Raw genomic sequence first — 14,831 nt, 5'->3', positions numbered from 1 at the left:
CACGCGCCTGCATGGACAAACATGGCTGCTCTTGCCATTTGTCCATAGCAGACAGCATGCGCGTGTCCGTAGGGACTGTGGACAGTCCCACGCCATTTTGTTGCTATAGCAACGAAAATGCAGCTTCGCTCTTAGCACCGAACCAGCGAGCACCCTGCAGTTCCCCCGGGGCAAAAGCAGGCATCCACTTCTGTCTTTTTGCAGACTTGCAGTTCCCCCGGGGCACATTTGCATGCAGCACGATCCGCTTTCACTTTAGCAGTCTCGCTTCTTCATATATTTAATTTACAGCCCCCAGGTTTCTATTCGGATCTGTTCAATGGAGAGTTGTGTTTGCACAAGAGTTTTGCTTCCTGAGGTCTTAAACTCTATTTGCAATTCAGTTTGTTGTCCTGCAACAAGCTGGTGTGAAAGGGACTACTCAAGGGGGGCAGGCATGGGACTGCTTTGCTGGGGAGGGCGGGAGTTCATGTCTGCTAATCAAGCTCCGTTATTTTCATGTCCTCACATCAATAACTTGGAATATTGTTTTTCATTTCAATGACTATGCTGCTTTTTACACGTTTTATCAGGGCTGTTATGACAACAGCCGCCACGCTTAGCCTCGTTGATGGCAATACTGTATGTGAGGAGATGATTTAACTCTTTCAGAGCCGCGTGTGTGTAGCAGTCATTATGCTCCACTCGGTGTGTTGCAAATAACTTGTATGGCTTTCACAGTGTTTTCTCACTTCTAACTATTTTATTTAAGTGGCTTGTTTAGAAATGTCTATTTCACCTTGTGTACCATAGCAGTCCCAGGCATCTTTACGTAGCAGCCAGCCCAGTTCTACAACACATGTTCCTTTGGGGGTGGGGGGTTTTGCCGACAGAGCTCTGCTGAGCTGCCTCTGACTTCTCTCACTCCTCCCACCTCCTGGGGGTGGGGGGAATAAGCTCAGTCCACACGATGATGCATGCTCCTCTTAGTGACGTGCCCAGCCCAGCTACTAATCTTCCAAAGTCTGCAGGTTTGACCGTTACGCCACATCTTCTACCAAGTACAGCAGTCTCCTCGTCGACAGAGTGAGAGAGGCTGGTTTAGCATACACCGCTGACTGGGGGTCAGGTTTCACATTTCTGTTAAAATCATTAACACATGGAATAGGAAACAATAGTCTGTATAGATGTTCAATATTAAAACCTTAGAGCTTACCACGTGGCTTCATGAGTGGTAACAACTCTGTGCAGACATTCCTGGTAGCAAAAAAGTTGGTTTTCAATGTCATTTCAGTTCGAGTGTGAAATGGAGTTGGATCTTCAACTTTCCGATATGCCATGGCGATGAGAAAAAGAAAAAAATAGTTTAAGTTCCAACAGTGAACTAATATTTTGCTGCATTTTCTTTGGTGCACAGACCAACGATAACGAGCCATTAAGTGATTGTTACTTCTTCAAACCCATCTTCACCACAAGTAAATAGTTGCTGACAACTTAAGGCACATGAAAAAAGAATAACTCATAATCACTTATTGTTCCACAAATGGTTTCCTTTACTTATAGTCAATCTAATTCCTCGTACCTCTAAGTAGAATTGTAACTATTTCCACCTCATTTCTGTGCCCAAAATGCCTTTAAAAAAACATGGACCGTAAGTGGTTGATGCGGGTTTTCGCATGCGTTGACATTGCTCCAAATGCTTGCACTCAGGACCACACTATATCCAGAATCTATCCAGCGAGGGACGTTTTTTTAGTAGGTAGTTCATAGATTTCTATTGTTGTTTGGAAATTACTGTCTTTTGTGTGGTGTACCCCCAGATTTTTACCTGGACCGTTTGTGAGGGCTGTTGCACTTTAAACTTGGTAACCAGGGGTAAGGTGCCTATGCTCCTCTTTCAAAGTGAAGCAATTGGCATACTCCTAACTTGCATATTTAATTTACCTATTGTTGGACCTGGCCCTTTTTGCAAGGTCCCTTCCAAACTTTATGCCGTCTTCCTCTGACTTTTTGCTGAATTTGTTTTGTTGGCTTTAGGACTGCTAACCAGTGCTAAAGTGCTTGCTGCTCTGAACATTGTAACATTGGCTTATCCCCAAGTGGCATATTTAGTTTAATTATAAGTCTCTAGTAGAGTGGCACTACATGTTCCCACGGCCTGTAAATTAAATGCTAGTAGTGGCTCTGCAGCACGAATTGTGCCACCTACTTAAGTATCCCTTTAAACATGTCTCATGCCTATGTGTGGAGTTTAAACTGCTATTTCAACCTGGCAAAGTAAACTTTAGCCAGGCCCAAACCATTGTTTTAATACATGTAAGACACCTCTAGGGTGTGCCCCGAACAGCCCAAAGGGCAGGGTGCTATGTATTTAAAAAGTTGGACTTGTACATTCAAGTTTTATATGTCTTGGGTTTGAAAATGCCTTCAATTTGTTTTTCACTACCGCAAGGTCTATCTATTTTCCCATAGGATAACGTTGGAGTTGCCTTATTAAATTTTTATAAGTGTAATTTCCATATGAGTATAGATGACTAGTTCATGTTTGAGTCACTGGAATCCTAATTTAAAAACCTAATTTATGGTGAAGTCAGATTTTAAATTGCAATTCTGAAAATGCCACTTCTAGAAAGTTTATGAACAAAACAAGGCTTGGGTCCTCATGCTGCCTGGACTCGACCACTGTAATAATAGAAAACAATCAAGGTGTCCAGGTAGACCATTACCAGCAATATGACTGAAGTATGAAAGTGTGAGTGCCAATTTGTAGAATTATAATAATAAAGTTTTTTCTTTTGTACATTGTTGAAAGTATTATCTCAATGTAAACATGAATAAACATCAGTGTTGATGTAGCACCTCTTCTCTATTATTTTTGTTTCCTTTTTAGTTGTTATTGGTTGATCTTTTAGAACTTGTTCCACATTAAATAAAGAGAGTTGCCATAGGTCGTTGCACGCAGATTGGCTTACCCCAGAGACGTACATGGCGGACGTTTCGTTTAGAGACAGCCAGAAACTGTCCCAACAGACCTAGGAGAAATGTTTGGATTCCTTTTGCAAAGCACTGGCTGGTTGGGTGAAGCGCAGTGAAATAAAAGATAATCAGGGGCTGTACAATTTGATTGTAAAGGAGCAAATGTTCAGTCTTTGTTTTGCAGATCTGCGCCAACACCTAATTGCTAGTTAGCTCACTGACTCCAGGGAGTTTGTGTAGGAATTGGAGCATTGAGTCATTATCAAAGTCCACAAGAAGGTATCTGGAGGGGGATCACCCAAAGGGTGGATAGGGTTCCCACAGTAGAAGAAGGAGGGAGAAAAAAATAAAACTAAGGAGTTCTCTTAGGGCCCCAAACTAGTTCCACGGGTCAGGACTCCCATCCTGCAACTGAGAAAAATAACAAATCATTCTCTGATATTAAGTCATCAGGGAAGGCACCCCCAAGTGCTATGAGAGCCAACAGGAAGGGCACTTCAAGGGGGCTGCCAAGTGTCCCAAGTGGGCACGGCCTCCACTGGTGGGCAGTCACTCGGGTTGGCGAGTGTAGCCCTTGGAGGAGATTGTCCGAGTTAGTGTGGGGGACAATATAGAGGTTACTCAGGTGTCCCGGGTGACAACGAGATGGTGCAGAGAACTCACATGCCTAGTAAAACTAGGAAATTCAGGCAGTGTGTCACCATAAATGGGCAGTGCGTGGAGGTTCTGAGAGACACTGGAGACTGTATGATGACCATCAGATGTCAGGAAATCCCTAATGAATTCCACCAAGGTGTTGCAGCTGAAATCATGAGAGTCACTAGTCAGTGGCTCTGGTTCCCTTGAGTGGGGTGTCTCGGGCTCTTTAACGGGAGCTGTGAGTCTGTCCATGCATGTGGATTGTCTGCTTGGAAATGACCTGGAGCACACCACCTGGAAGGAGGTGGAGCTCAGTTAGCAGATGGAGATGTTAAGGTTGCCTGAGTGGGTCTGCCTGACCACGTGGTCCATGGCCACCTCAGAGGGTAGTCAGGAAGAACTGAAGCCTGTAAGAATGACCTAGGTGCCTGCCAAAAAGAGGAAGGGAAAGTGTGTGGGAACCCGCTCTTGAAACTCCTATGGTGCAGGAAGAGGCTGAACCTGAGGGGAATCCCCGGAGCCTCCAGGGGAGGAGGTTGCCACTCTGTGGAAACTGCATGAACTGGCCAACTTGCAGCAGGAAAGGGTCTCACCAGGAAGGAAGAGTTCCGCAAGGCACAGATGGAGCACCCCACTCTTGAGGGCCTACGGTGGCAAGTTGAGGCCTAGGAAGCAGGTGACACCTTTGGTGATTACCCAATATACTGGGAGGACGGTCTCCTGTATAGCGAGCCTAAGGTTCCTGGGGCAACACGTGTTTTGGTGGTCCCTCAGTGCTGCAGGGCTTTTGCACTGGAGCTGGCTTGTGGCAGGTCATTTGGGGGGCAGGACAAGAACTTTGACAGGCTTGTCACCCACCTTTTTTTGCCTCCGATGAGGACCTCAGATGCGTTCTGCAACCATTTCCTGTCATTGTCATCCCCTTTGAAAGAGTGGGCATCAACATTTTCGGGTCTCTGAACCCCAAGACAGTCATGGACAACAGGTTCATCCTCGTCTTGGTGGACCATGCAATCCGCCAGTGCTTAATTTGTAAAATATTAGGTGCAGGTGCTCAAATCTTTTTAGAAGGCCACACCTATGTTACTGGCTCCGCCCACTTCCTTCAGATGCTCCACCCACTTCAGTCATTGGTCCCACGCACATCCACAAGCCTCAATACATCATAGCCACCTCCTCACATCTTGAGTTCCGCAAGAAGCCGAAGACCTGGCTCTTCACATAAGCACCTCTGGGAGATCACGCCTACACAGCTGCTTAAGTGCCTGGATACCCCCTCGGGTGATTATTGTAATACATAAATCAATTTATCATAACATAATGTAACATATAGGAAGGCACTTTCATACTTGTTGAATCACTTTTACAAATTCTGAAAGCATTTGTGTGATTTGTCATTCCAAGAAGATGACGCAAGGGCACAATCCACCTAGCGCTAGAATATTTTGGGAAAAAGAATAGCAACTGTTCCTCGGTCTTAAAGAAAAACATGCATGACAGACACAATGTAGACCCTGACTGTGCAGGATCCCATGTTGATGTAAACACAACAATCGGAAAAGTCCTGTACCTCTGCAAAAAATGTGAGTGTGTACACACCAGTCGGATACAATTTAGGAATTTCTCTGCCTTAAGCGCAGTCTTATGCAATAGAAAAAGCCTTGTTCAGCTGCTGATGGAACTATGCAATTCATTCTGAGCAGCAACTCTCTTCCAGGATTCCGATTTGACAACAGTAGGTGTGCCAGAGGAGGGCTCTTTCCAAAAATTACCTAGGCCCACGTCATACAATTATTTTTTGACATAGGCCAACCACTTGATCTTCTTGGAGCTGTTTATACTGAGAATATCAACAAAATCCCTCTCTAAAGGAACCCAATAAAGTACCGGCGTAAGGATGGCAAACACAGATATAGGCTTAAGTTCAAGGTCTAATGTAAAGGGAACTAATAGGGTGCCTCTCTCCATTACTGTTAGAGCTCTTATGAAGTTGTTCTCACTAGTTCCAAGTTGACCTGTGTGACAGTGGACCCATAGTTCTGTGCCATATAATACAGCACCCCTTGGTTGGGCCTTCTCTATCTCCACTGCTGGAAGAATCAGATACCAGGGTGCCTTTTAAGCAAATCTAAGAATAGCCCCAGCTCTATGGGTTAATAAAAGTGAGCTTTCAGAAATCTGTCGGGCCCATGATCATGAAACAGCCAGATAAATCCCTAAATAGTTAATTCCTTGACCCTTTTCAAAGCATCCCTTCCCAAGCTTACGGTACCCGTCGACCCCCTGAAATAAGTTATATTCTTGGTTTTGGATGCTCTAATTTTAAGACCATGTAATGTACAAAACAGATTAAAATCTGTCAACAAGTGTTTGTAAGCCAGCCCTGATTTTAGCTAGCAGAAATGTATCATAAGCAAAGAAATGGGCCAGAACGTTATGGTCTGCAAGCATGGGGGAATCATTGGCACAGTTATCCATTGTTCCTTTCAGTGTGAGATCGGGACTTCTGGTTAATACTGAAGGATAGTTACCATTTTGTTGTCAGAATAGATAGTGATAAAGAACCGTATTCATGTTTATATATGGCCTCACTAATTCACTACATCCCTTTAATACCTGCCAAATTGCTCTTTTAAAATTTTCAAAACCCAAAGGCCCTCGTTCTGGGGGCTAGGTGATATCCATTTTTGCTGGTAACAAATATAGCGTTCGAATAGGTGATGAAAAGTAATGCAGCAAACACTGAATTCCCAATGCCTTCTACTCTGGTATCTCACCAGTTTAAATCTGGTGAAATGTTCGATTGGGAAGCCGCAGAAAAATAAGGAATTAGCCTGGCAATTGTTTGTGGTTACTGATTCTGGTAGTAAGTCCCTCAATTTCTAAGGGCACTGTCGGGATCCCAGTGCGGGACATTGTGATATTCCTGCATCCAGGAAATACTGATACCAATGGTATCCAGCTCAAACCCCATTCATTACTTTTGAGCAGCAAAAGTGCTGTTTCCTATGAAAGGAAAATATATGGTGGGAAGATCTACATAAATGTATGGAAAAGTGCACATTTTTACTAATACATTGCATTTGCAGAACGCCTAATATCCACAATGCTTATCTGTCTTTGCAAACCTCTGCTTCCCCTTCCACTAGAGTCACAGAAAGGTATGAATTCTAGCTTTGCACATACGATTTGCCTACAATTGCATATTTTTGGAGTTACAAAAATACAGACAAACCTTTCTGGCAAGTTTACTCATTATCATTAACAAGAGTAACCATAAGGCAATAAAAGCCAAAGTCTGGCAGAAGGATGCATCTTTTGCAAATTTCACTTGTTTCTGGTTTTTCATCTTACGCAAAATAATCTCCCATGTAGATAAAAGGCTTCTTCTACACATTATGAAAATAGGAAGGGGAATGATTATTTCACAAACCAAATTTGCAAACTATGTCAGCATTCTTTTTATAGCAGTAAATACATAACTTAGAAATTATCGCAGAAAATGGAAAACATTTTGGCTTTGTTGTTATTTACCCCATTCCAAAATGACAGTCCAGTTTTTGTGAAAACACTCTTTTTTCCACTCCAATGCAAAGCAACAGAGGAAAATCCACCCATATGGGGGATTTTTTCCTGGTCATTCGTAGGATTAGGGTGTGAAAATCCTAAAATTAAGCTTCTGTAAATAAGGATGTTGAAAAATGATTCTGTAATCCAACGTTTTGCAGCCACAATTTTTGGGGGATTGAGTACCCAAGTGACTGGGCTGAGTCCAGCAGCAGTCTCTGACCAAGAAAACTGCTTAGTACAATATTCCAGCAGTGATAAGTATGCGGTCAGTACGTGTGACTTTTCTAAAAATGGTTTCATGCTTGCTTAGTTTTCTAAATCTTTACATAGAAAAATCCCTTTGTTAGAGTTCCGCTATATATCTCTTACCAGGTTCTTAATAGTAATTTAATGTTTATGTTGTTTCCTAATCACATTGTTTCTCTGCAGGTTTTGCATTGATGTTTTCCCCTTATCTCAAATTTAAGATTATCTACTTATGATGTCTTTTAAATTCCTAGGGTCATACAATTTATTCCGAACAAGTCAAGCAATAACCTGCACACTCTACCTACGCAAGTGGAGTCGGAAAATTGCAAAGATGCTAAAGTTAAAAAAAGCAAATGTAAAACTGTAAAATGCACCCTCACCCAATGACTTGTTTTTCAGCCCATTTTCTTAAAAAAACCCACAAAAAAAACAATCGGCTCTGCCAATGCTTGTTCCATTTCTAGTCAGTGCTTTTATGTGCTAAAAGTAAACCAGTGACTATGAATATGAAGAAAGCCCTTTCAGGGTTGAACTGGTATCATCACTCTAGGTTCTTTGTCTGGGACATAAATAGTTGCACAAGATCAACATGAATGCAGTTGTTTTGGAATACCACTAGGAATGGGCACGGTATGTACAGTATCTTGCTACTTTCAATGAGCACTCACTCTGCCATAAAATCTCGGACTCTTTTTTGTTTGTATTTAACTTTAGACAAGTCATGACCTTTCCAGTCTTTACAACTAAGGCGAGGGAATCAAAGAATCCCAAGATCACAATTGAGACCAGATTACAAAACCTTGTTAGTACGTGCACGGTGAAAATTATTTTACGTGCACACGTGTTCCCCGTTAAGATTGTGCACTCATTGTACATGCCGTGGGCATGTAACAAGTGTCCTGTGCACACGAAAACGGTAGGTAGTTCTCAGGTGAGAATCAGAGTGAGATTGGTTCTTTAAGAGAAGTAATGTACTTCGACAGAGTGGTCTTTTGAAAAAAAGTTTTTAATTTATCTGCATGAAAAATCAGTACAAACAAGAGCACAGAAGCCGACACGTGTTTCGTCACACCGTGTACGGGTGGGGACTCATCAGGGCTGTACTGGTGCGGTCTCGAGTAGAAGCGCGCCAGCGTAATGGAAAATAAAGGTCGAGAAACACCGAAGGAGGCGATACTCTCTCCGGGTGGGGGTGGTCGTGAAATGAATCACGAGTGCTGGTCGAGGACGGGTGCGTCCTGGTGTTCGAGCTTAGCTCTGTGGTGGCACGGGTTGTGCGGGAGAAGCGTTTCTCCCGCACAACCCGTGCCACCACAGAGCTAAGCTCGAACACCAGGACACACCCGTCCTCGACCAGCATTTGTGATTCATTTCACGACCACCCCCACCCGGAGAGAGTATCGCCTCATTCGGTGTTTCTCGACCTTTATTTTCCATTACGCTGGCGCGCTTCTACTCGAGACCGCACCAGTACAGCCCTGATGAGTCCCCACCCGTACACGGTGTGACGAAACACGTGTCGGCTTCTGTGCTCTTGTTTGTACTGATTTTTCATGCAGATAAATTAAAAACTTTTTCTTCAAAAGACCACTCTGTCGAAGTACATTTCTTCTGTTAAAGAACCAATCTCACTCTGATTCTCACCTGAGAACTACATACCTCTTTCGTGTGCACAGCAGCGACGGCCCGTGGAGGGAGTTACGGTGGGGCAGGAGGCCGGGGAGGGGGAGGGGCAGGGTGGAGGTTGCTAAAAACCGGCATATGGATAATTGCAGGTAAGTAAACAATTTAATTAATAAAACGAATTTCGTAGCGCGCCTTGCATCGAAAAATGCAATGCAGTGCGAGCTACGAAATTCGTTTTATTAATTAAATTGTTTACTTACCTGCAATTATCCATATGCCGGTTTTTAGCAACCTCCACCCTGCCGCTCCCCCTCCCCGCCCTCCTGCCCCACCGTAACTCCCTCCACGGGCCGTCGCTGGTGCACAGGACACTTGTTACATTGTACTTGACCAGAGATCCTCATCTCTGTCTACCCAGGGGCTATTTTCAGCTGGTTTTGTTCCCCTGACCTGTCTTGCACCGACCTGAACTACCTAACGACCTCTCACACTCTGGGAACACGCAGAGCGCCAGACTTCCTGACACCCACCAAAACCATTCCCTTGCTTCACATGCCGTGGGTATGGCAGGTACATCTGTCAGCACATCGCTAGCTGGCTGAGGTGGGTTGGAATGTGCACCTTCTATAACCCTATGGTTGTACTGCTATAGAAGGCCGACGCAGGAGTCAAAAGTATCACTTTTTTGCATCTCACACCTATATACTACACATATCATGTGTTACATGAGCACTGGAGAACCAAGTTACAGTTTTATGCATAAATTATAGCTCAAAATGTAAAACTAACCATTCACAGAAAGGGCCCTTCAAGGGCAGTACCTGTCAGTTCTACTCATGAGTGATGTGCATGTGTGACATTGAGCCTCCGTCATCAGATGTCAGCGTGCCCATGCTCATGGGGGAGGCAATATATAAGAGAGATATGCATGGAGAGCTGGAGGAGAAATGCCAGCTTATCATTTGCCGAAACCCTGCTTTTGCTCTCAAGATTTCTAAATGCCCATCTGGATCAGCTGGCAAACAAAATGTGGCCACACCACTGTGAGAGGCACCCTGGCCGTGATAACAGTGTGCTCTCATGTTTGTGAATTTGGGCCATCATGCCATGACAGGAAAGAAGGGTTAGACCTTGGGTGACATGGGCACACACCAACAATTTACACATGCTTCTTCCTTAGCAGATGAGTGTTAACACTGACATGGAATTCTAATGTTGATAGCACAAATATGCATTGTAGTCCTATTCTCTGCAATATCTGATCATTGGTCTAGATTAGAGAACACGCAAACAAGAACAGACTTAATCAACCGCAATTTACCTCTGAAAACAATTCCTGCGTTATTGATCAGAATGTCTATTCCGCCATACTCTTTCTTCAAGAAGTCTCTCAGCCTGGTGATACTCTGCAGGTCGGTGATGTCCAGCTGGTGGAAATGAGAAGTCAGGCCCTCCTCCTCTTTAAGCTTTTTCACGGACGCTTCACCCAGCTTGGGGTCTCGGGCTGTCAGGTACACATCCCCTTTGAACCGTTTGCAGAGAGCCCGCACAATTGCCAGTCCGATGCCTTTATTAGCTCCAGTCACCACTGCTACTTTGCTGTTGGCCATATTTGGACTTCCAACTTCAAGGACTAAAGAGAGCGGAAAAGGCCAAAAGAAATGGCATCAGAAAACAGCAATGCATACCAACAAATGGGAGTAAGAAAAGGCCATCTAGAGGAGGGGGCTACAAATAAAACAAGTTTTGCCAATAGTAGGAGCTTGTCAAAAGAGAAGATCTGCTGAAATGTGATGTTCCTGTTCTCTCCTGAGGGAGCCCATGATGTAACCAGGTTAGTGATATCAATTTGATTAATAAAAATGAATAAAGCAGTAGCTACTATTGGAAAGCAAGTGTTGGAGGATGCAGTTACCCCTAGGAAGCAGCTGAGCATGCTGGGAAGTGCACCCCTGGGAAAGGTGCTGCTTGAACCAGGTTCCTGATGAGGGAACAGTTGTTGAGGACAATCTAGACAGTTGGAACAGACAAGCGGTTCAGACAAGCAGGTCGCTAGTGCCAGCATCCATGTAGACCAGTAATTCCCCAGGCAGCCCCTTCCCATTAGCTGGAGGAGTGAGAAATGTTACCTTTCTGGGCAGTTTGCCCAGGCGAAAGCTTAGATGTGACAGGGTTGAACCGATAGGTAGTCCAAACATTAAGACAGTTGCCATAATAAACCAAACATTTCCAAAAACTCTCCTGCAGGACTGCATCATTCCACCTAGATAGGGGTAAGCCCATAGGGCAGGAAGACAGATGCATATGAACAAAGGAGACCTAGGGAGCCCGGAATAAGGGGAATCAGAGGGCAAGTGATAGCCAGCTTTCCTCAGGTAGACACTGTAGCCAGTAAGGCAAAATGACAACCGTGTAATCATCTGAGTTATTTTAGGATAGACCATTGTACGGTAAAGTCTAGTGGGAGTATTGAAGTTTTTTCTCTCTACTGTGTTTCCCATAAGAGACTGCAAAGGGCACCCAAAGAGTCTATTCCCACAATAAAGGAGAGTTGGAACATGTGATTGGGTAAGCAATAGTTGGGGAGGATGATGCTAGGTTTATAGAGCATGCTGTACTCCTAAATGTCATTCCAGTATTGAAGGAAACCAAATGTAGGCTCCTGCTCCTGGATTGTAAAATCACTACACAAAGGTACCTAATTATATTGTGGTTATAAGAGACTCTTGACTGGGGAATCTCTATGTTGAACACACCTACACACAGGCTGTCAGCCGACTCCTGTTAGGACACCTCTGGTTATGCCGAAGCTACTCTTTGCCCATGATCCTTACCCTTACTCCACTTAGGAGAAATGTATGGCATCAGGAATCACATGGGTGAAGGAACAGTAACCACAAATAACTGGATGAAATGACATTGAGAAATAGATGCAGAACAGACAGGAAAAGGCTGGCAGGGAGAAAATACCAAACAGGCTGCAATTTTGTTGAGGTAGTAGACATACTAAATGTGGTAGAAAAATGTTGTGCTAAAATGTGAGAAATTAAATTTGTGAGAATTTTTTTTTAGTTTTAGATATTAAACAGGGCTCATCCTCCAAATGTTAGATTTCGAAGGATTTCTGCTTCTTGTCTACCTTTTTGAACAAAGTTTATTCTCTTATATTTGAGGTTTGTTTCTATTTAATTAAGGCCCTATGTGCAGACACAGGGTCATTCAACATCAGAAGAAAATCCCCCAGCAGGGTAATAACTTTACGTAATAGAGAGGTGCAGGAATATTGATGGCTTTATAGTTATTTGCCCATTCATAAGAATTGACATGCTGTTATAATGTTGGCCTCTGTTAATATCAGCCTCTTGACAACAATTACTGTTTACCACTTTTTATGATACTTCATTGTGCTTAGTTCTTAGGCTTTACCCATAGGATAATGGTGCATCTTCTTTTAGTCTAAAATGATTTATTTTAGGTTGTTTTTGTAACATACTGAGTCATTGCAATGAATATAAACTGAATTAAAATCACATCTATACAGTTAAATAAGTACATTCAATTTATATATCCCAACGTTAGACTAAACCTATAATGAAGATAATGTAGTGCCTGAAATATCAGTAGCATTTTAACATTGTATTCCAGTCTATAGGAAAAGGAAAACAAAAAAGGGAACACAAGAAAACTCTGACTGTCAATAAATATATAAACAAACTAGTAAGAGTGCAACGAGTATAAGAACAGAGGCCCTGATGAATGCCGTGGGATTAGATACCCAATAGGCAGAAACATGTTGGCCCATTTACAGGCAGATATTTGTTACTGTCATTATGCACTGTTCTGTTTTTAATTAGGAGGCATGTCATGTCTATAGAATAAAGTTGCATAAAGGAGGACATTCCATCCTATTTTAAGTCACATTTCCTGTTTTGTTGCACCTTTTCTCTAACCATCAATAGATCAGTCATTACGGATGTTTCATTAATGTTGGTGGACCAAATCCTAAGATATCAACACTGTGTGGTTTAGTCCCTATGATCAGGGGACCAGCCTTTCACACACTAGGGTTTGGCCAGATGATATGACTGATCACAAAAGTCTCTTTTGATGGAAACCCTATATCAGCGTTTTGGGACTGGTCAGCCACTGATGAATATTCTATAATGTTTCGATCTCCTTTGCATTTTGAGTCCACTCTTTTTTACTTATGTCTTCATCCTTTCACTATCTTTGTGATTCACACACGTTGAGATCTAGGCGACCGTGTATGGATAGTGTAGCTTTAATAGTTAGCCAATAGACTCCCTGTGTTTCTTATGGTATATTTATAGTTATTTGCCCATTCATAAGAATTGCCATGCTGTTATAATGTTGGCCTCTGTTAATATCAGCCTCTTGACAACAATTACTGTTTACCACTTTTTATGATACTTCATTGTGCTTAGTTCTTAGGCTTTACCCATAGGATAATGGTGCATCTTCTTTTAGTCTAAAATGATTTATTTTAGGTTGTTTTTGTAACATACCGAGTCATTGCAATGAATATAAACTGAATTAAAATCACATCTATACAGTTAAATAAGTACATTCAATGTATATATCCCAACGTTAGACTAAACCTATAATGAAGATAATGTAGTGCCTGAAATATCAGTAGCATTTTAACATTGTATTCCAGTCTATAGGAAAAGGAAAACAAAAAAGGGAACACAAGAAAACTCTGACTGTCAATAAATATATAAACAAACAATTAAAGAGTACTGAGTAGTGCAACTATACATATACAACACACACCCTGTCAATTAAATAACCAACCAAATCATTTAATTTAATTCAATTAACTATTGAAGTCATTTGTGAAATACAAATTTGGCGAAAAAAATAGACAAATCGACCCAATTGTTAGAGCATATATCATTCCACTATGCTTTATTGGAATGCTTTTTTCTTTCCAATTTCCTTCCAATTTGTTGTAATATGTTGGAATGCAATTGCTAAGAGTAATCTACTATTTTACTCTTCATTGGGAACGTCTTTCAATCTGAGACCAAGATACCCAGAACAATATTTTAGAATGAAAGAGAAGCGCTAGTTTCATAATCCCATTAATTAAACGCTAAACCTGGAACCAAAACTGATATACTAACGGTCAGTTATAAATCATGCGTAAGAAATCTTGTTTAATACAAACGCATGACCATCAATGTTCACTAAACATCTTGTTGGATTTATGTAATAGATGTGGCGTCAGAAACTGTTCTTGTTGTTCTGTGAAGAAAAAGTGATGTTTGTGTTATACTAGCTGCACAAGATGTGGAATGAATCCATGAACATACAGAATCCCATAGTTTCATATAGATTATAAATCAAAGTAGCCCTTGGAGGTTGTAAACACATTTTCAATAACGCAGAAATCCTACAGCCCGCATTGCAAGTTCAGGGCTAATTTTCGATCCCTGTGCAAACCTTTGTTTGCATTGGGTTGGGAAGCTGCGTGTCAATTCTCAAATCGTAGCAGTTTTCCCCTGATAGATTTTGGCAGATCAAACCTGCCTCAATTTATCTAAAAAAAAAAAAGAGCCATTAAAAGGTGAAATTTACAATTTAATGTGTTAAATACCAATCTTGCATGTTCTACCACATTTACAAGTTAAAAACTCAGAATCAGGGGTATTTACGACATGCTGTAAACACCTCACCCTATTCAGCCTTACTTGTCTTGAGGGTCGAAGTTGGGAGTCACCAGAGGTATTTACCATGCTAATAAATAAACATACAGCCACATGCATCAT

At 42.2% G+C, this 14,831-nt stretch overlaps 1 protein-coding gene across 2 annotated transcripts in view; it reads right to left on the bottom strand.

Moving 5' to 3' along the window:
- LOC147698790 (carbonyl reductase [NADPH] 1-like) overlaps window positions 1–14,831 on the bottom strand; it is a 149,364-nt gene that overhangs the window by 22,005 nt on the left and 112,528 nt on the right. For both annotated transcript variants that reach the window (XM_086935386.1, XM_086935385.1), the window contains 2 exons: window positions 10,361–10,672; window positions 1,196–1,303 (listed from right to left, as the gene is read on the bottom strand). In XM_086935386.1, coding sequence (XP_086791512.1) covers window positions 1,196–1,303; window positions 10,361–10,649 — 397 coding nt within the window. In that variant the 5' untranslated portion in view covers window positions 10,650–10,672. The remainder of the gene's footprint in view (window positions 1–1,195; window positions 1,304–10,360; window positions 10,673–14,831) is intronic.

Source organism: Lissotriton vulgaris, chromosome 8, assembly GCF_964263255.1.
Source record: "Lissotriton vulgaris chromosome 8, aLisVul1.2, whole genome shotgun sequence".
Lineage (NCBI taxonomy): Eukaryota > Metazoa > Chordata > Amphibia > Caudata > Salamandridae > Lissotriton > Lissotriton vulgaris.
Note: the sequence above shows the minus strand (reverse complement) of the source record. Positions and strands in the feature narration are given on the sequence as shown.